General features: G+C 39.2%; 1 protein-coding gene across 1 annotated transcript in view; it reads right to left on the minus strand.

The window, feature by feature from the left end:
- Window positions 1–12,003: 12,003 nt before the first annotated feature.
- RAB10 (RAB10, member RAS oncogene family) overlaps window positions 12,004–21,654 on the minus strand; it is a 68,341-nt gene continuing 58,690 nt past the window's right edge. Inside the window, exons 4-6 of the mRNA XM_081069646.1 lie at window positions 17,574–17,663; window positions 16,621–16,722; window positions 12,004–14,526 (exon numbers count right to left, since the gene is read on the minus strand). Coding sequence (XP_080925772.1) covers window positions 14,443–14,526; window positions 16,621–16,722; window positions 17,574–17,663 — 276 coding nt within the window. The 3' untranslated portion in view covers window positions 12,004–14,442. The remainder of the gene's footprint in view (window positions 14,527–16,620; window positions 16,723–17,573; window positions 17,664–21,654) is intronic.

A 21,654-nucleotide genomic window follows, 5' to 3' on the forward strand; every position in this document is an offset into this window, starting at 1 on the left:
TAAAGAAGAATTCCATTCTTCCCAGCACAAAAACCATAAGATGGCTGAGACTTTTATAATCAGGAAAGTCACCCACAAATTTGCCTTTACCACCTTGCCTTCCGGCCACCAACCTGGCAGGAGGGATAGAAGGCAGCAACAGAGAACCCTGGGCTTACTGATCTCATCAAGCCAAGAATTTTCCAGAATCTGTGGGCGAGCTTCCACCCAGTCACCTATATAATGACTGAACAGCTCCTAGGAAACCTTCTTAGTAAATTGCTTTTTCTCTTTTATGTTATGATCCTGGCCTCACCAGCAGTTCCAAGGCACACACTCAAAACTCACTGTGAAATCACTGATGATTGCATAACATGAGAATTTCTAACTTTTTAGCAAATTGTATATTTCAATTTATTTGTGAGTAGAATTCTATTGAGTAAAAAGTGTTTAAATTACTACTGAGCCACTGATAAAATTAATTATATCATGCTAGTTTAAAAAACTGTGATAACATTCACATAACATAACATGTACCATTTTAAAGTGTATAATTCAGTGACATTTAGTACATTCACAATGCTGTGCAGTCGTCACCATGATCTAGTTCTGGAACATTTTCATCACCCCAAAAGGAAACTCCATATCCATTAAGCAGTCACTCTCCATTCCCCCTCTTCCTCAGACCTGGCAACCACTAATACACTTTCTGTCTCATGGATTTTTCTATTCTGAATATTTCATATGAATGGAACAATACAATATGTGGCCTTTTGTGACTGGCTTCATTCACTTAGCATAATGTATTCTAGATTCATCCATGTTTTAGCGTGTATCAATACTTCCTTACTTTTTATGGCTGAATAATATTCCAGTGTATGGCTATCCCACATTTTGTGTATCCATTCATCACATGATGGACTGGGTTGTTTATACCTTTTGGCTACTGTGAACAGTGGTGCTGTTAACATTCCTGTACATTGTTTGAACATTTGCTTTCAATTCTTTTGGATGTATACCTAGGAGTGGAATTGCTGGGTCATATGGTAATTCTGTTTAACTTACTGAGGAACCACCACGTTTTCCAGTTGCTCTACCGTTTTATATTCCCATCAGCAATGTACTTGGGTTCCAGTTTCTCTACATCCTTACAGAACTTGTCTTCTGGGTGTGTGTGTGTGTGTGACAGACATCCTAATGAGCGTGAAGAGGTATCTCATTGTAATTTTGAAAAGAGAAGAGGCTTTTTTATGATTTCAGTCTTTTTAAATTTATTGAGACTTGTTTGATAGACTGTTACTTTATAAATGATAAGATGCTACTCCATTTGCTTTTTAGGTAAATAATTATTATTGCAATATTATGGAAATAAATATGAATAAAGGCATTTACTCCTGAATAAAAGGAAATGTAAACTTTAATCAATTGTATAAAATATCCTTCTGTGTGGTGCAAAGTCAAATCCCACATTCAGTGATAATACCATAGCATATACACTTCTTATGTTATTTTCTATGTACTGCTTTATTTTTACTACAAATATCAAAGAGTGACAGTGGCCCTTCATTAGGGCTTGGACTTCAGAGGAAAGATAAGCACCCACGTCTTCTGGGATTCAGACCCACCTGGGATTGAGCCTGAGGTTTTCTTCCTGCTAGCTGTGTGATTCTGGCAAGTGACAGAACTTTGCTGCACTTGTATTTATTCATTTGTCAATTGGGGACAATAACACATGCCTCTTAGAGTATGTATCCTAAGTCAGGACTAACTAAAACCTGATTATAAAAAGTATGTGGCATAGCGGGGAATGCATTTTGTCTAGCCCCTCCCTCTGAGGGCTCAGGCAAACATATTTGGGGACACTAGAATCCCTCCATGACCCTGAGAAATTGTGGAAAGAATGTCTGCTTTGCTCTCCCCTTTCGTCAATGAGTTTCCCAGTAGGATGTAGGGGCAGAGATCAGGTTCATTCATTCAACAAATACTCGCTCAGTGCCCTCCATGTACCACGTGCTACTCTAGATGCTGGAGACACAGCAGTGAATTACACAGAGCGCCTGCCCCTATGGAGCCTCGATCCTAGTGGGGAGACAGGCAATCAACTACTGAACAGGCAAGTTTTACTATGTCAGATGCGGGGGAAGGACTATGGTGGAAAGAAGCAAGCGAGCAAGTGAGAAGGATAGGGAATCCAGAGCTGGGGTGGTGTTGCTCCATTTTATGTAGAATGGCCAAAAAAGACCTCGATGATTTGGGCAGAGACCAGGAGGAAGTGACAGTGTGAGCTGTTCTGATATATGGAGGATAAGTGTTTCAAACAGAAGGAACAGACAATGCAAAGGCCCTGAGGAAGAGCATGGCCTGTTAGAGGTCCCACTGGGGGACATGTTAAGGACTTCAGCTTCTATTCTGAGATAGGAAGCCTCTGAGGTATTATCAGAAGAACCTTGACATGATCTATTTTCCGAGTCACTGTATCTGCTGTGTTGAGAAGAGTCTGTGGGCAAGAGAGGAAGCAAACCTATTTGGACTCTTCAGTTAGAACTTGCTGGAAATGATGATGCTGGACCAGGTAGAGCTGTGGTGGTGGGTATATTTCAAAGGTACAACCAATGGGATTTGCTGATGAACTTGATGTGAGGTGTGAGAGAAAGAGAGGATTCGAGGATGGTTAGAGCAGCTGGAAGGATGGTGCTGCCATTTTCTGAGATGGGGAAGGCTGCGGGAAGCACTGGGGGAGAATCAGGAGTTTGTCTCAGGGCAGTTAAACCAGTGGGGAGTCATCAGGGCATACATGGCATCTAAAACCATGAGCTTGGATGAAGCTCCCTGGGGCATGAGTGTAGATAAATGGTCCGATAACTGAGTTCTGAGACACTCCAATGCCCAGAAGTCAAGATGCAGAAGACAGCAGCCAAGACTGAGGAGGACGAGTGAGGTTAGGGAGAGAGTATCCTGGAAGCCAAGCGAAGAAAGGACTCCAGGAAGGAGAGAGATGAAGTGAATCAACATCTCAGAGTCAGAACTACTCTGTCCTTGGCCAGAGCTGTCCTGGTGGGGTGGTGGGGAGGAAGCCTGAAGTTGAATGGATCAAAGAGAGAAGGCATGAGAAGGACTGGAGACTCGTACAGACAACTCTTTCAGGGGCTTTTGCTGTAAAGGGGAGCAAAGACATGGGTGGGAGCTGGAGAGGGATGTGGAGTCTGGAAGGAAGCAAGGGCGAGTGCTTTTATTTTGGGTAAGTATTAGAGATATTCCAGCATGTTTCAAGTTGTCGTGTCCCCTACTCTTGTGTGAAACACTATGCCCTTAAGAGGTTTCCCCTATTTTATGTTAACTATGCTGAGAGAGTCAGAGAGAGAGAGAGAGAGAGAGAGATTTCCCCCTATTCTAAATAGTGTTTGGAATCACTTTAGAAAATTTTTTTCCCCCCAGAATTATCTAGTCAGTTTTGTCAACACTGAACATTTGCCTGGAGTAACAACTTCCTCTTTAATCATTGTAGCCAGTTAAGACAGGGAAGCCCAAGGGGCTGTGTCATCTCCACCTTTCCCCAAGTCTGCCTTGGGAGGGAGGTCCTAGCACTCCATTTATGCAGATAATAAATCCTAGGAGGGGTGGCTGTTCCTCTTGGCTACATGGGGTAGCAAAGGACACTTGGAGACCCCATTATTTTTATACAGATTTTCCATCCCCATTTTTAACCTATTGCCACATCTGACTTCCTCATGGTACCTGCTGCCTCTAAATCTTACAACTCTTGGGATTTGTGGCAAATTTGCTCATTTTATTGGCACCCCCCTTTGAAACATCTAGGTTACAACTTCTGTCCTATGACAGCTGTGTTTTCCATCCCCATCTCTCATTTTCAAAGACTTGATTCAATAGTGGCATAAACATTTTAATTCTCACAGATCTCTTGCCCATTTTTTGCCTTTGTGGTCTACTTTTTAATTCCTTTTTTCCATTTTAGTGGGGGTTAGGAGAGAATTTCATTTTGTATGGCTATGTTCACCATGTTGTTATGATGGATTGCAGACTGATGGCCGGGTTCCTGGTGTTTCACTAAAGGAATGCAGTTCCCATGAATGGCCACAAGGTGGCTCAATGACTCTATATCAAATTTATAGTTTCTCCATACTCCTGCCAACCCGCTATTATGTGTGGGTTAATCCTGCAGAGAAGAACCCCCGAATCACAGAATATTTACACTGGACTGAGTCTCTGAGGGCTTTCTAGTCCACCTACTTTTAGAGAAAAGGGAACAGAGATCCACAGGAGACAACCAATTTATCCTGTATCTGGAGGTAGTTGGTAGGAATAGACTTGGGACTTGAATTTTAAGGTTTTTTCAAGTTATATTAGAAGTGGCTTCTAAACTGGAATATAAATGTGAGTGCATGAAAGTAGGGGTGAGAACAAGGCCAGTGTCGCCCCTGCTGAATGTGCTGGGGAGAAGGAAGCAGAAAGTCACTGGTTTCACTTGCCCCGTGTCCTGAGCTCCTGCTGCACGGGCGGCAGTGCACTGAGTGCTATGAAGACACAAATGGGACAACACAGGGTCCCTGCCCACCAATCTGGTAAGTAGATGAGTCAACAGAAGACAACCACAAGGAAGGAAGTCTGCAATAAATGCCCAGCGGAAATGTGGGTCAAAAGTGCTCTTCTCAGTATGGAGAAGGCAGAGGTTCCTTCTCTGCTCAGGAGTGGGGAGTGACCTTGCTGGTGAGACTTGGGCTGGCCTTGGAAGAAGTGTAGATCAGTCCTTCTCAAGCTACATGTAGACTAATTCAGCAGGGTGTGTGTGTGTGTGTGTGTGTGTGTGTGTGTGTGTGTGTGTGTGTGTGTGTCGTGTGATATTCTGTGTTTCCTAACACGCTCCCAGGTGATTCCAATGTGGCTGATGTTGACAACAAGGGTGTAACCATTGGTTCATGAACTTGGCTGCTCATGGGAATTACACAGGAAGTTAAAAGCAAACAAAAAGCCACTAACATTCCAGCCTCACCTTAGGAATTCTGTGTTAATTGGGGTGGGGTGTAACCTTGGCACTTCCCAGGTTATTAGGTGCAGTAAAATCTGAGTATCACTGGACGTAGGGAATATTAGTCATTCTTTTTGTCACCTGAACCCCGAATCCCCCTGCCCCTGAATCCCCCACCTTAGTCAGAGCTCACAACCCCACTACTGAAGCTAAACACAAAATTCTCTTTCCCCCACTTTTCTGGCATCTGGGACGCCCGCACCTACTTTGGACTTTACCAACCCAACTCACCACCCCAAACTTTGCAGCAGAAGCTGCTGAAACAAAGAAGTGAAGGCCACACAATCCTTATTCGCAAGGATGCTGGTGGCAGTTATGCTGTTTTCAGGGGCAGCAGTGGCAAGTCTTGGGTCATGATGGTCAGCAGCAGGGCCTGTTGGATCTCAGCAGCCCCATTCTGCTCAGTCTGATCTTGAGTGTTGGTCTTGGCTGCAGAGATTCTGAAACTGGTTCCGTGGCTCCGGAGATTTGGGGCTACCCAATATAATTTTAAAGACACACAGAGCTCTTTGTAGTTAAATACAATTCAAAATTTAAAACTCATATAAAACAAATGTGTAAATAAATGAATTGCTCCAAGGCAACACCATCCATGCTAGAAAACGGGATCTTGGTGTCCCCCCAAACTCCATTTATAACTCTTCTGCCATTTACATCTCCTTCGTCCCTGCTAAGAATACCCCCATCCTGACTTTTAGGATAATCATTTTCTTTCTAGCATACTTCTGTACTTCCCTAAACACATTATGGTTTAATTTTGTCTAATTTTTTTTCCCTTTCAGTCTTTTGTTAATTGACATCTCTCTCCCTCTCCACCCCCCAACACTGAAATTGTTGAAAACACTGAATCAATTGTCCTGCAAAATTTATCAGTACGGATTTTGTTAAAGATGTAGTTGAATATGTTCCTCTCTTTTCAAATTTCCTATAAATTGGTAGTTGGATCTAGACTAGAGAGAGGTTTGTTTGGTCTGAGGTTTGATACTTTGGGGCATGGCCTCATTGTAGAAAGTATTGTGTTCACTAAGTAAGGTACATAAATGTCTGGATGTCTCTGTTTTGTTGGATCTCTTAGTGATGTTAGTAGCCACTGCTCATCCTTAGATCCATTAATTCATTAGAGGTCACAAAATAGGAAAATTCTATCATTTGTTGGAATACTTTGCTACAGAGAAACATCGCCTCATTTAATATTGTTGGGGAGAAAACCTTTCTCTACCCTCTTAGGTGCAGTGTTTGGAGGCTTGCAAATTAAAACAACAAGAGACAGATTAGCAAGAGAAAAGCAGATTTTTATTAACTATGTATCTGGGAATTCAAAGTGCTTCTTGGAATTTGGGGCTTATATACCACTATATAGGATATAGGGAAGGATAGAGAGGCATTTCTGAGAGAACAAATGACATCTTAGAAAGGGTAAGGGGAGAAAGGGCACTTTAATGACTTTTTGGGAAGATATGACCCTTAGGAGAATAGATGAGAAACAAGTTTTGTGACAATGTCTTTGGGTGTGGTACAAATCTCTCCAAGAGTTGCTTCCTAGGAGGTGGTTATGACAAGTGAGTTCTTTTGGAAGGCTGTGCTTTTAGCAGGTAAGAGATTTCGGGAACTCAAATGCCTTCAGCTCAAAATAATTTATATGCCACATGGCTTTTTCTGGCCCCCTTCACTGTTTAGTTACCCTATGGTATAGTCTGTATAGGGAAGTGTGGATGATAAAAGGGGTTCAAGGGAATGTAACCTCACAGGGTGATCTGATTCTAAATTCCTAACTGGGCACGTCTTGATGGGTAGTCATGCCCCAAGCATATAACTTTAGTAAAAGGTTTACCTTGTCTTAAGCAAGCCCTGTCCATTGTTTCTGTGCATATAGTTTACCTTTGAAATGCCTCTTTTCAGACCCCTCCAGAGAAACCACCCTCAAGAGAGCACATAATCTTAACTATCGTGTAATCCAATCCCCGCCTTGCTTTCTCCCACCTTCACGTAATCTTCCTTCCTTAATTCCTTCCCTCCTTAATTCCACATGCACAAAAGAAACTGCAAACTATCATTAGGGAACATTTTTCTGTCTGTGGAGATCTTGCTCCCAGGCACATCCTGTTTGGCTCAAATAAATTTGGATTCTTATGTCAACAGCAGTCAAGATAAATTCTTGATTCTTTTATTTACTATTGGGTTGGGGGAGAAGTTTCCCAGGCATCCTCCAATAGTGACCAGTTAGGTGGTGTGTGTGTGTTTGTGTGTCTGTGGCATCATTATGGACTCATGGATTTAAACTCATTTGGTGTGTCCAGAATGTCCCCTTTTGGCAAGAGTGGACCTCTTCAAGTCTCCCAATTGACACATCCTTAGATTTTGAGAATTTCTCTGATGTCACATGGTATTTTTTTGGCTTGTCTTCTACATTTCCGGCCACGAATTCCATAATCTGCCACTTCTTCAGGAAGCCCTGGTTTCTTTTAGTGGGAAAAAGGCCCAGACTGTTGCCGTCTTCGCAGAGCAGAAAGTGGATCCCGTGTTCACTTGCTGTAGAAGCACAAAGCCCAAGTCTCAGCCGCTGCTGGCAAATGGGCTGGCACAGCATTCCAGTGCCTGCTGGTTATTTTGGAGGTCTGAAATCTATCAGATGCCCTGTTGCTTCCACTTTCTTCTGCAGAGATGCCGGTATCATGCAGCTGCTATCTGTCTGAGGTTTGCCTCTCTGCTTGTGTTTGGGGGTTTGTGGGAACACCTTGTCAACCAGTTTTGCTATCCCAGCTGCTGTATTTTTATGAAGGGGTTTGTGCAAAATGAAAAATTATGCTACTGCTAACACCTTCTTATGAAAATCCAATTTTAATATCCTTTTAGTAAATGTCCTCCACTGTTTAAATTCACTGAAAATGATTTTTACCATTTGCAGTTACCGTGCTTCCCCCAAAATAAGACCTAGCCGGACAATCAGCTCTAATGCGTCTTTTGGAGCAAAAATTAATATAAGACCTGGTCTTATTTTACTGTTTAAGACCCGGTCTTATATAAGAATTTTTGCTTCTAACGTGTCTTACATTAATTTTTGCTCCAAAAGACTCATTACAACTGACTGTCCAGCTAGGTCTTATTTTCGGGGAAACAGGGTAAAAACCTCAACTGATACAGGAGTTCATTAGGCAAAGGAAAAGCAGAAGCAATGAATTTGCCTGACCTGCTTAGAGGTCTAAGAACAGCTGAGTGGATTTGTGAAACACTTTGGTTGGAAGTCTGTTAACAGTGGACTGGGGGCTGGAGAAAGTCCTCAACTGTTGGATCTGGTCAACTCACTGCTTTATTTCCCTGGAAGCTGGGACAGTGACAAGCTATGATTGAACCATGACAGATCCTTGCTGTAGGCAATGGGGCCACTGCAGATGCTTGAGCAGGCAAGTGGGGCATTCAAAGAAGATTAACATTCTGGTCTGTGCGAGATGGACAAGGGGTATATGTGAGGGAGGCCAACACTAAGTGACATGTTCAGTTAGGACATGAATGCAGCGGTCTAGAAGAGAGGTACAAGGATGAAAACTAGAGGACTGAGAATACCAAGGAGAAGACAGGAGATCATGTGACAAAGCTGAGCAGTGCTAGGTGACAGAAGTGCTACTAGTGGCTGAGGTCTCAAAGCTGGTGATTAGAAAATAGAAAAATATTAATGTAAGCTCCCACCTGAGTAACCTCGAGTTTAAACTGGAAAAGCGCTCCCTATCCTAGGGACTTATTCTTTGGACAATTCTCTTCAAACCTTTTCCCTAGGTAGTACTTAAGGCCTGGTAGGAGGGAACACAGAGCGTAGTCTGTGCTGTTTAAGAGGGATGAATAAAGAGCTCACCGTCCAGTGTTCTCACAGCTGCAGGAAGGTGGACGCCATCAAGGAAGGTGCAGCCCGTCCCCTAAAGATCACTTCTGATCTGTTGCTCTCATCACAGCGAGCTTGCCTGGAGGAGGTGCTGCTCCATGAGTCTCTTCATCACAGCCGACATGTTCACTGCCACATCTGCCTTCGAAATCTTCCAGGCCTAAGTTGTTTCTGTGATTGACGACGTGAAACTTAAAGAGGCATTAATGAAACACTCTGCGCACTTCAGAAGAGGCACAGGTGAAATGGCCTCGCCTGTGAGTCCTATCATTTTCAAAGTACTATCAATGTCGAAAGCAAATGCACTTAACACTAAAACCCTGCACGTCACTCACTCACCTGAAAGCTTTATCTTGGATGGACCACACTCTAGATCCAGTCAAAAAAACCAACTGAGACTATTTCACATTCTAATGAGAATGTTAATTGCCCTTTCTTTAAGAAGTAATAAACTCTGTCTATAGTTAAGTCAAATTACTGTAAAACTACATTAAGTTCCCTATAGAAATGTCACCAATTTATAATTTACTCTTGCATTTTCACTGAAAATCAAATAAATGATAGAGGCATATGAGCAAATGTATGCATTTTTATGAACTTGTATTGGAAACATTTTCATTTTGTAGTTCTACTGAACTGAATTTCTGAACAGTAGCAATTTCTGAATTTTATGCTCGAGATTCTCTTTCCTTACCAACTATTATGCTCTTTAAATCCAACAGAATACACTACCTCTCCTCTCATCTTGGTGCTGGAAATCATACCTAAATTCAGTGTTCCAGAAAAGTTTGGGACATTCATCTCCCCTCCATGGCTCTTGATCTAGTGAGTCATAACTGTACTAGTCATTTATTATAAACTACCTCAAATCCACCAGGGAAGCTGGCATAAACTATACCCGGCTGCCTTCTTTCCCCTTCCCTGTATTTTATTTCACCACTATGACTCATTGGCATAGCCATTAACAGGCAACAAAAGACCCCCTCAAAGTTTAACCTCGGAAAGCCAATTAAGACAACTGAAAAGCAACTGCCTTACCGGTTCCTTTCGAGAAGCCAAAAGATGGTTTGAAGAAGAAACATAAAATTAGCAAAGTGGTGAGGAGTAATAAGGTTTAAAGCAAAAACAGTAGTAAACTGAGCTAAGTACTTTTCAAGGGTATTACTTGGTTAGGTACCCAAATTAGGCTAAATGGTTACATTAACTAGGTTAAGCCCACAGGCTAGCATTCTTTCTGTTGGCTCTGGCACAAGCTTATCACCCCTATTCCGATCATTATGACCACACCTTAGGGGGCCTTATCCTGAGAAACTCTGCACCGGTGTGTCAGGCTTGATTTCAAAATCCAACTCCATTACCAACTGGCTGTGCAACCTTAAGGAAATTAATCTGAGTTTCTTATTTTGTACAATGGGTACATGTGGGGACAGAGCGCCGAGAGCAGTTTCCAGGCTCTCGCCCTCAGGTGGAAAGGTGCTGGCTCAGGTAGTAAATGGCCATCAACTGTGATTGGATGGCCGTCAGCTGTGGCTAGTTGGCCGTCAGCTGTAACCAGTGAGCCATTGGCCACTAATATAACTGCTGTGGCTACGCTAGCAGAAAATGGGGTCTAGCAAGAAGACGGTGGCTGAGCCTGCAAACGGCGCAGTGAGGGTTGTGAACAGTGTGGCTCCTGCTTCCTATTTCTCCAACCCAGCCTCCAGTGAGACCATAGTGGTGTGACTCCCCTACCTATGGCTCCGTGCGTGTTCCTTTTTGGCCTCACCTCACCCTGCGTTCTTATGTGGGGAGCGGGAGCAGAGACCCCGCAGGCCGCCCCGCACGACAATACACGTCACCAGACAGTTGATATAACCCAAAGAACCTCAAAGTGTGCCACAAGCACCTAGCAAGCTTCCTAGTAGGAAATAGCCTTTCCCCATCACATATTCCCCTGAACTTCAACCAGCATTGCCCCTCTGCCATTATTTTAGCTGGTACTATTCAAATCTCAATGAACTCAACTCCTTGTGTGATCTCTAGAACCCTTCCTTTTCTCCTCTCCTCCAACCCATTTAGACCTGTTGTCCTCAAACACACTGCTCCAACCACTCTCAAGGACTCCCCATTGCCTATCACATTGTCCAATCGGACTTCTGATTTTGCACGTTAAGCTAGTTCCTGATTTGCCCTTAGCCAATCAAATCTAACATATCTAAGAATCAATTCATGTCCCTCCTCCCTCAAAAAGCCACCCCGACTATTCTTGCTCTTTATTCTTTCAACTGTCCTTGCCCAACTGAACTTGTTCTTCTGTTAATACAGTACTTAAAATCTGGGTCACAGCTATTTGACCCTTGTATATGTTCAGGTGATTATGAATTGCTTTTGCTTTCTAAACTAGATAGACATTAAGGGCAGAGACCATGTTCAATTTTACTATACCAATCTCAAAAGCAGAATCATAGGCCCCACCCTAGACACGCAAAACAGACATATGTTGAAGAAAAGTGAATGGGGAAGTACTAAAAAACACTCCAGGTTGATTCTTATAATAAACACGGCATTATATGAAAACCTCTACATGTCACCCTTCCAGCAGATAATCTTGTCAACAAATACTTGTCTTTACTGACTAATAAGGCCTTAATACAGGATTAAACATTTTTTTCCATAACGCTATAAAAAGCTATCTCTTATGGTTCACAAAAAGGTAGAATATACTTTGTTTTTCAGGTAAGAGGAGTCACTGCTGAAAGATTCATCCTCCAGTATGGCGAGTCTACCTGAAGGTGTAGCTGGCCTTTGGCCTCTGGTATTGTCAGCTGGGAAGTCACCAGGATTGTGGTCTCTCTTTTGACACCAGGATGACTCTGCGCTAGTGTCCTAGAAATAAGTCTACTTTTTAACGTAGTTTCTTAGCAAAGACAGTTTTTGAAATTGCCTTCCCAATTATCCCTAGGTTGCAAAAGTTATTTCCCTTCTATTTCTGCCCTCTAATATTCAGTTTGCTATTCTGCATTATCTTCCAAAATAATCCTCCATCTTCAGCTCCATAAATAAATGAAAACCAAGCCACACAGTTGGAAATCAAGTTTTGTTTTTATATGAACAGAAGTAGACCATCTAGAAATATTTCAGTTTATTTAAATTGTTAAGTAGAATATGAAACCGAATCTGTAGCTAGTACCAGAGAATGGACTTAACTGTTTGGTATTTAATGAGAACAGCTTCTACACAGGATCCCAAGAGACTTACAGAAAAAGGGGCAAAGCCCTAATATTAAGCAAATAAAACTCATGTTTCAAACAGGTTATACAAAAATTGATTTATACTCCATTTCCCTTTTTTTGATATTTAGAAAGTGCAGATTTAACAAAAGGTAGCCATATCCTTTCTATGTACAATGCCGATTATAATTATGCAAACAACAAAACTGTCAGTCTGTTACCCAAAAATCCCAGTGTTTAGATCTCAAACCTTAAGTCACTGACTGAATTGAATAAAGATTAAAGGTTAAAAATAAAAAAGCTACTGCCACATTCCAGATTAAGGAAAGCAACAAACACTTTAAAATTCATCTAACAACAGGCTTAACCTAAAACTTTTCAAGAAGCTTAACATCATTTCATTATTATTTTTAGTGGAAATTAGGGATTATTTGGCAATGCTGCTTTTACTCGTAGTAAACAATGATAAAAGTCAAGTGAGAAAAAAACCAAACAACAACCACCAGTGAGGCATATAAAACTGTTTTTAGGGCACTATCTGAAAAATTCACGGATGATCATAGCAGATACAGCCCTATGTTTATGTGAGCCAAGAGGGCATTAAAATGCTGTCCACGACACAGAAAAGACGTTTTCAATGGAAGCTGCTGTCCTAAACTCAGCCTCTGGCAGAAATGAATCATGCTATTCACAATTATTTCAACAAAGGTATCATCTTAGGATGCTAGCAGCGTAGCAAACTTAACTTCCCCTATCCTAATGATAAGCACTGAAGCAAAACTAAAAAAATGAAGTGGAAAAAAAAGGACAGGGTTAGAGATAGCTAGAGATCTTATCTTTACGTGAAAAGCCTTCTGTTGTCCTGTTTTCCAAATCCATGGTAATACAAGTTTTCCAAAGGGATGTGAAGAGAGGACTTAAAATTAATAAAATACTAACGTATTTCTAAACCTTAAGGTAAAGATAACTTAACACTGAAAAAGTGTTCTTCAAAGGCCAAATCTCAATATATTTGGCAAACACACGAATAAATTTGACTCCTCCTTCCCTCCTTTTTTTAAACAACCTTTACTGGGCTACCAAACTGCTAGAGGAGTTGCCAAAATGGAGACTAGTCAAATTTAGGTTAAGAGATTTATTCTAGGAAAGTGAATAGGCTATACACCTAATTAGAAAGACAAACCACAACACCCTCCAAACACTAGTGCATGCAATTAACTCTTCCATTTTATAAACTCAGTGGTTAAGACCAGAAGGGAACAAAGAGGGAAGGAGAAGGGGAACATGAAGTAAAACAGCAAATGAGAGAGTCTGGGACAGAAGTTTTAGGGGCGAGACAAAATGAGGGGAAGACACAATTAACTGACATTTGGATAGTAGGCAGTTAGAATTTCCTTTCAGTTTACTTAGCAAGTTCAATCAGTGCTTTATGTTCAACTTGACAAACCTACTAGTTTGCACCTTTCATCTTTAAATAACTCACACCATGGGGTGGTAGGGAGGGAGAAGCAAATAAAGCAGCATGCAGGAAGACAAGACACAAGGAAAAAGTGGCCGAGGAGAAGAACTGGTGGCAGGAATAGTTTTCAGTATCAAGGCCACTTGAAATGAGATTCAGCAAACCAAAGCTATCATTTCTGCATTTACCCTTTGTCCTCAATTAACTACTTTGAAAATTATAACCAAGCAAACCACAAACATTTTAATGGTTTATGTTTGGATGTTATGTCTCCTGCACATGCTTCCACCAAAACAAACAAACAAACAAAAAACCAAAAAAAAAAAAAGAGGGAAAAACCAAGGAAGTTCCTTTCCACATAAGGCACAGGACAAAATTAACCCCATTTACATATTCAAGGCGAAAATGAGTGCTTTCCTGGCTTTTGTTTCTTTTGCTATTACATGTCTATAGATTAAAGGGACTCAAGCACATTATCCATGACAGAAAATTCCACTGTTGTACAAAATAAAATTGTTAATTCTAACTTTTATTCTTATACAATTTGCAGAATAGAGTTGAAATGATTGCTATAAGTTTTAATGTTGATAAGAAGAACTGGACTATAATACAACTGAAATGCAGTGGTGAGCTGAGCCAAGTACATTTAAAAATGAAGTCACAGACATGATTTTTCTATATATTTTTTGTTTGAAGAAAATTATAAAGTCAGCAAGCAGTCACAGATGAAAGAACAAACAAAATAGGTGGACTGGATAGTTATGATGAAGAACAAAAATATCTGTTTAGAGTTAAAAATGGACAGAGTGGTTTATTTTGCAGCAAGAAGAGAAAACAGGGTGGTGGATGGCAACGGATGGAACAGGAGACCGACCGCTCAGCAACATTTGCTCTTCCAGCCTGTCACGCCTCCTCCACTGCTGATATCTACATTTTCACTGTTGGGCTCTTTTACAGGGGTCTGGAACAAACACCAAGGAAAGGAACCCATGAAAAAACATTGCCATGGATAAGTCAAGATTCAACAGAAATATTCTCATAAATGTTAATTTATGTAACAAAACGAACCAGTCACATGAGATAGGTTTTCTCCCCCGTGTGAAGTAAAGACTTGGAAGCTTTGTTTATAATCTTCATTTTGCCTGCTTTCTCCAAGCTGTGCAGTGTCTAGAGGCCTCCCAGCACCCCTTTATAAAACCTCTGAAATCTTCTCTGCCCTAACACTTTTTTGCATAGAGGTTTGTTATCTCATAGCCCTGACCCCTGATACTTAGTATTTAAAAAGCATTATCAAGCATATGAATAAAACCAATGCTGGGTCATGTCTAACTTCAGAAAAGTGAAACAGCCCTTTTCTCTTTAGTTATTTGCTTTTTGAGACTGAAGCTTGTGTTACGGTACAATTTTTCTTTTATCAACTCAGGAGAAAGTACTGTACAAAAAGTTGCTCGTCAGAAATCATTGCTGTATTTCACATCTACAGGTAAGCAAGTTTATGTTGGATGTTTTAACTCATATTACTACGTGGAAAAGTTTCCGGATATGTATGGAAAACCAACATGCTACCGCACATTTGGGCCTGCCGACATGGGGAAGACGTTAGACTGAGATCTTTACTTACTGGTGCATCCATACTTTTTAACCCTTAATATAACAACAAGGAAGATCTACCGTCACTGGGACACAGGTTATATAATGACTATATAGCACTATTTTTTTTAAAAAGCCAAGATTGGTGAGAAGATCAAAGGACTGAGTATGGACAGAAAGAAGTCAAAAACGATGAAGCACCCCAAAAAATCCAGAACAGAACACAGAGACAAGCGTATTTCATTAAGTTTTGTGTTAAGTTCTATAAAATAAAGATCAAATCACACATTATATCCTAACTTGCTTTTTATTACTCAATATATTACAGGTATCAGACTTAATATGCATGATGTTGGTAGACTAGAAAGGGCACAACTTTTGTTTTGTACTCACTCTGAATAGCAGCAACTGACAACTATTTTACCCAATTTGAACACTCAATCATACTCAACAGATAACATTTCACTCTAAAAAATTAACTTGCCTGATTTCTCAGCTATTTCACTAGATTTATATTTAATAGAACACATCTATTTGGGTATATGTGTGTGTGTGCATAAATATAGAAACCTTTGGGTTTTTTGAAAAAAAAAAAATACTAATACATGAAGTCTAAAAACAGAAAGGTTACCAGAAGCAATTCAATTTTCTCCTATATAATGTTTGCTTTTCCTTCTGGATTTGTGTCAGATTTTCTATTTTTACTTGCATATAAATACACCACAGATTGAATAGAGAATTCAGGAATCAGAACCAAATCTGTAATACCTGGTCATTTGAGGGAAAATATGATAATCAGATTTCCCAATTTTGCTACAAGTTACTTGTACTGGCAAGTTTTTGAATTCACAAATGAAACCCAGAAACTAACCTTGAGGTAAAATGAATTCCCTGAGATCATGTTTTCAGCTTTTCTTTTTTACATCCCAGGTTTAAATGATTGGCTAAACGAAATTTGGGGATGGATTTACTCTGTTTATTCAGTATATAATACACAGATGCCCTTTACTGTCACATCTGAGAATGACTACACAAAAGAATAGTGATTCTATACCAGTAACTACGTAACAGATTCACCTCTTATCTGAAATCTAAAAAATGTATCTATGGGAATGCAAAGGATGTATAAGATAAATGAATCCAAAAGTAAACAGAAGAACCACAACACAATGGACCAAAAAGCTGGGGGTGGGGTAGAAAGTAGGAAATTGGGGACTAGAGGGTTAGTGTGGGAGTTTGGAATAATAACTATCACCACAGACTAGAGCCTACAGATTTTTAGATGGCTTTCTGTTCCCCCCAGTTCCTTACTTCACTTTGGGGGATTCGATATTGGTCATGGGTAAACGTTTCAAACAATACCACCCAAACCCAATTTCTATATGTAAACCCAGTGCTTTAGAAAAGACTAAACATTTAACTATGACATTGGACACCTTAGCAAGAAGTAAAAATAGGAACTTACCTTTCGAAGGATATCTTCAGCTAATGTGAGAAAGGCCTTTTCGATGTTTATATTTGCTTTTGCACTAGTCTCAAAAAATCTAATACCGTGCTCTCTTGCAATCTAAAATAGAAGCAAAATGTCATCATAAAATTATAATGTATAGGTTGCCAACTGATGGCTTTAAGCATCTTAGAGGAAAGAGTCATCTTTTTCTAAAGGCAGCAGTGTCAACTAGTTATATAAAACAAACATCACTTCAATGGTCAAGATTCAAACAGTTAAGCAAAACAAAACAAAAGTGATAAAAGAATCCTCTCTTCATTCTAAGAGTTTACTTCAGATATTCTAAAAGAGGTACAGTTGACTCCTGAACAACACAGGTCCACTTAAATGTGGCTTTTTTTTCTTTAAATACATACTTGGCCCTTTGTATCGCTGGGTTTTGTATTCATGGACCTGGAGGGCCAACCGTATGCATTGTTCTGTGCCACTTTACATAAGGGACTTGAGCACCTGCAGATTTTGGTGTCCATGGGGGTGGGGGGTGTCCTGAAACCAACCCCTGGCAGATACTGAGGGACGACAGGGGCAAACTTAAAGAGAATTTCAAAGTGACTTAAGCAGTATCTAGTTATTGCTTGTCACAGGCTACTGACTGTCAAACTATGGAATCATATTAATTGATTCTTTAAAGTTTTAAATTAAAAAAATTGAGAATCAATGATTTATATTTTCCCCTTTGTAGTTTAAATAAGGCTAAAAATACCACTGCCACAAATTTACTTCTCCTATACCTGTTGGAAATGCATTGAAAAAATTCACTCAAGTGATAAGCTACCATTTCCAAAAGCATTTAAAAAATAATGTGCATAGCTCAGCGCACTCCATTACCATCACTGTAAAAACAATCAACTGCAATACCATCTTCACAAAGAAAGGGCAGCACATTAGTTTCATTCAGAGCTTTGTACCTGTTCTCCTTTTCCTCTAGGTACAACTCTTTTATCGTCCATATCACACTTGTTTCCTAGTAACATTCTTTCCACATCTTCATTGGCATGCTAAGATGGAATAAAAATTTTATTAACACACTACCATGAATGATGGCTTAATATTCCCTAAAATTACCTTTTCTCAATTTATGGTGTCATTTCAATAGTCTGAAAGTTTTAAAGCAATCACCCTGAAACCATGCCCTGCTAAAAGTTTATACAAATTCTTAAATTACCTAGAAAAAGAAACACAATTCAAATTAGATATTATTTTCAAACGATATAAGGCTGTCTAGTTTCTAGATATGTTCTCACCAAAAGAGGATACAAGTAAAAGATCTGAAGCTGGAGTCTCTTATACATAATCTAATTTAAGCTGGATCACGATTTTAGATAATGTGCATTACCCTACAGAAGCGCCTATTAAAAATTTTACAGAGCTCCTAAAGTCTGAAAAAGCTACCTACACTGGTAGGGCACAAGGAATGCCTATGCAGAAAAATCAGTTAAGCACAAATGTTTGCTCCATAAAAATCCTAATGACATTTTTTGCAGAATTGAAAAATCCATTCCTAAAATTCAAGGGATCCTGAATAGTCAAAACGATCTTGAAAAAGAACAAAGTTGGAAGATTTATACTTATTTCCTGATTTCAAAACTTACAAAACTACAGTAATCAAAACAGTGTGCTTCTGGCATAAAGACAGACATACAGGTGAATAGAGCCCAGAAATAAATCCTTGCATATAGTCAAGATTTTCAAGAGTGCCAAGACCATTCAATGGGGGAAAAGATAGTCTCAGTAAATAGTGTTAGGAATACCAGATAGCAACATACAAAAAAATAAAAACGGACCCCTACCATACACCATATAAAAAAAATGAACTCAAAATGAATCAGATCTAAACCTAAGACCTAAAACTGTAAAACTCTTAGAAGAAAACATGAAAAAAGTTTAGGACATTGGATTTGTCAACGATTTCTTCAATATAACACCCAAAGTGTAGGCAACGACGACAAAAAAAATTAAACTTCATTAAAATTAAAAACTTTTGTGAGTCATTGGGTTCCAGGAGAACCCCATGGAATGAGAAAAATATTTGCAAATCATGTATCTTTAGCCAAATGTACCCTTCCCTGAATATCCCTACAGCCAAGGTAGTTATGTATTCTAGATACCAAAAGTAATTTATGAGATTTGATTTGTCTTAAATTTGAACCCATCACATTCTTTCCACCAGGCCTGACCTTATTTGGATAATATCTATTCATTGCTTCAGGTCTCAGCTAAAATGTCATTTCCCATTTCAAGACTGTTTGGCTATTCGTGGTCCCTTGCATTTCCATATGACTTTTAGGATTGGCTTGTCAGTTTCCATCAAAAGGGTGGGCAGCAGCTGGGAGTTTGATTGGGATTATACTGAATCCATAGATCACTCTGGATCGTGCTACCATCTTAACAATATGAGGTCTTCCAATTGGTGCATGTGGGGTATCTTTCCAATTATTTAGATATTTAGTACAAGCCTTGCACTTCTTTGGTTAAATTTTTCATCTTTTTTTGTTGCTATTGTAAATAAAATTATGAATATAATTTCATTTTTATATTATACATTGCTAGTGTATAGAAACACAACTGATTTTTGTATATTGATCTTGTTTACTACAACCTTACTGAACTTGTCTGCTGGTTCTAAGAAGTTATTTTTTGGTGTATGCGTGTGGATTCCTTAGAATTTTCTATATACAAGATCACATCATTGACAAATAGTTTTACTTTGCAATCTGGATGACACCCCCCCACACACACTTTTTTTCTTTGCCTAACTGCCCTGACTAGAACCTTCCAGTACAATGCTGATCAGTAGTGGCCAGAACAGGCAGCCTTATCATGTTCTTGATTGTAGTGGCAGTACGATGTTGGCTGTTTGATTTTCATAGATGCCCTTTATTAGGCTAAGGGAGTTCTCTTCTACTTCTAGTTTGCTGGGTGTTTTTATCGTGAAAGTGTGTTGGATTTTGTCAAGTGTTTTTTTCTGTGTCTGTTGACATGATCATATGTTTTCTGTCTTTTATTAATACGGTGTATTACATTGTTGTCATATGTTGAATGACCTCTGCATTCCTAGGTAAATTCCTCTTGATTATGATATATAATCTTTTAAATGTTGCTGGACCAATTCAGCTTCCTTTCAGTTAGTGTAAGTTTTATTTTCTACAACAATGATAGACAAAGCCAATCTCTTATGTCAGAAACACCGATTTCCTTTTTTAATGGCTGGGTTTTACATATCTTAGTACTCATGCTGGGAAACTTAAAGCCATCCAGCCTATCAAATTAAGTGTATAAAACTATGATATAATAAATCAAATATAATTTAAATATTTTTATTCAAATAAATATTTGAATAAATTATATTTAAATTTTAAATATTTATTTAAAATATTTAAATAATTTAAATGTAATTTCAAAACTATGATGTAATAAATCAAATATATATTTTAAAACTATGATATAATAAATTAAATATATAAATTAAATATATTGTCCCCATTCCAGGACAGTGCTCTTAATTTCCTTAGTGATAGGAGTGTCTTATATTATTCTTAACAGTTTATGCTAATAAAGGACTCTGGTGGAGTCCCTAAGAGCTTCAAAGTAGAGGATAGTCACAAAAGAACTGAACTTGATTAGAGGATTGGACTTTCAGCCCCTCCCCCTGCACACACACCCCCACACACAGCCCCCTCTCATGAGGTGAAGGAGGCTGGAGATTAAGTTCAACCACTAGAGGCCAATGTTTTAATTAACCATGCCTATGTAATGAAACCTCAATTAAAACTGAAACAAGGAATTTAGGGGATTTTCCAGATTGGTGAACATACCAAGGTGCTGAGAGTGTCATATGTCCACAGATGGCATGGAAGCTCTGCTTCCCCCAACCTCCATACCTTACCTATGCAACCCTTCCATTTAGCTAGTCCTGAGCCGTATCCTTTATAATAAACTGTAATTGTAAGTGTAGTGCTTTCCTGAGTTCTGTAAGTCATTCTAGCAAACAATTAAACCTGAAGTGGGTCATGGGAACCCCTAAATTTGTAGCCAAGTCAAACAGAAGTGTGCGTAGGCTGGGGGACCCAAAACTGCATTTGAAGAAAGGGTAGTATTGTGAAATGGTGTCCTTAAACCTGTGGAGTCTGACACTAAGGCTGGGTCGTTAGCGTCAGAATAGGATTAAATTACAGGACATCCTGTTGATGTCACAGACTCAGAAAACTGGTCGTTGGAGCAACACTGCACAGTCTCTATATAAACTGCTTTTATTACACACGCTACTTGGCCAAAATATAATATAAAAAAAAGGCTAAGGAAATCCAAAATGGAGCCTTTTTTGGTTTCAAAACGTGTGTATTGCTAACTGATTAAATACTAACAGACTTCTTCTTAAAGATTTATTATAGTATTGGAAAAGTTATTAATGAGCCCCTAGGATTACTACCATTGAAGACATTATGAAGACATTATTATGTTGGGTCTAATACTGGCTTAAGCCTTCGTCTCTGTGTACTCAGTCAAAACTTGCTTTTAAAGAATTAGTCTTAATGAAATTCCAAGTTTAGAAGGCAGCAATAAGACATGAAAAATAATTCTAGCAAGAAGCTACCTATGCTATAACAGAAACAGACATGCTTTGACATACAACTTAACCTTATAAAAATTGATCTTCACATGCAATGATAAGGCACTTATTTTCTTGGTTAGGTTTTTACCATATCAGTACTCTGTAGCTTTCAAAATGTCTAGAAGCGATATGACATTTCTGTAACTTCAAATAAGTTTTAAAATTGCTATTGAAAACATAATCCATTCATTTAATAAAAATTAACCGAGAAAGAATTCATTTAGAGAGGTCTGTAAAACCACTGGTAGCTTCTATCTTATAAGATGGTTATACAGAGTTTTTGGGTAGTTTACTAATTGCCTTGGATGAGGACCCAGATAAACCTATCCAAAAATTTAAGGAAAAGGTAGGCAAAAAAATAACATTAAATTTTAAAA

The sequence above is a fragment of the Rhinolophus hipposideros genome (assembly GCF_964194185.1).
Source record: "Rhinolophus hipposideros genome assembly, chromosome: 12".
NCBI classification, from domain to species: Eukaryota; Metazoa; Chordata; class Mammalia; order Chiroptera; family Rhinolophidae; genus Rhinolophus; species Rhinolophus hipposideros.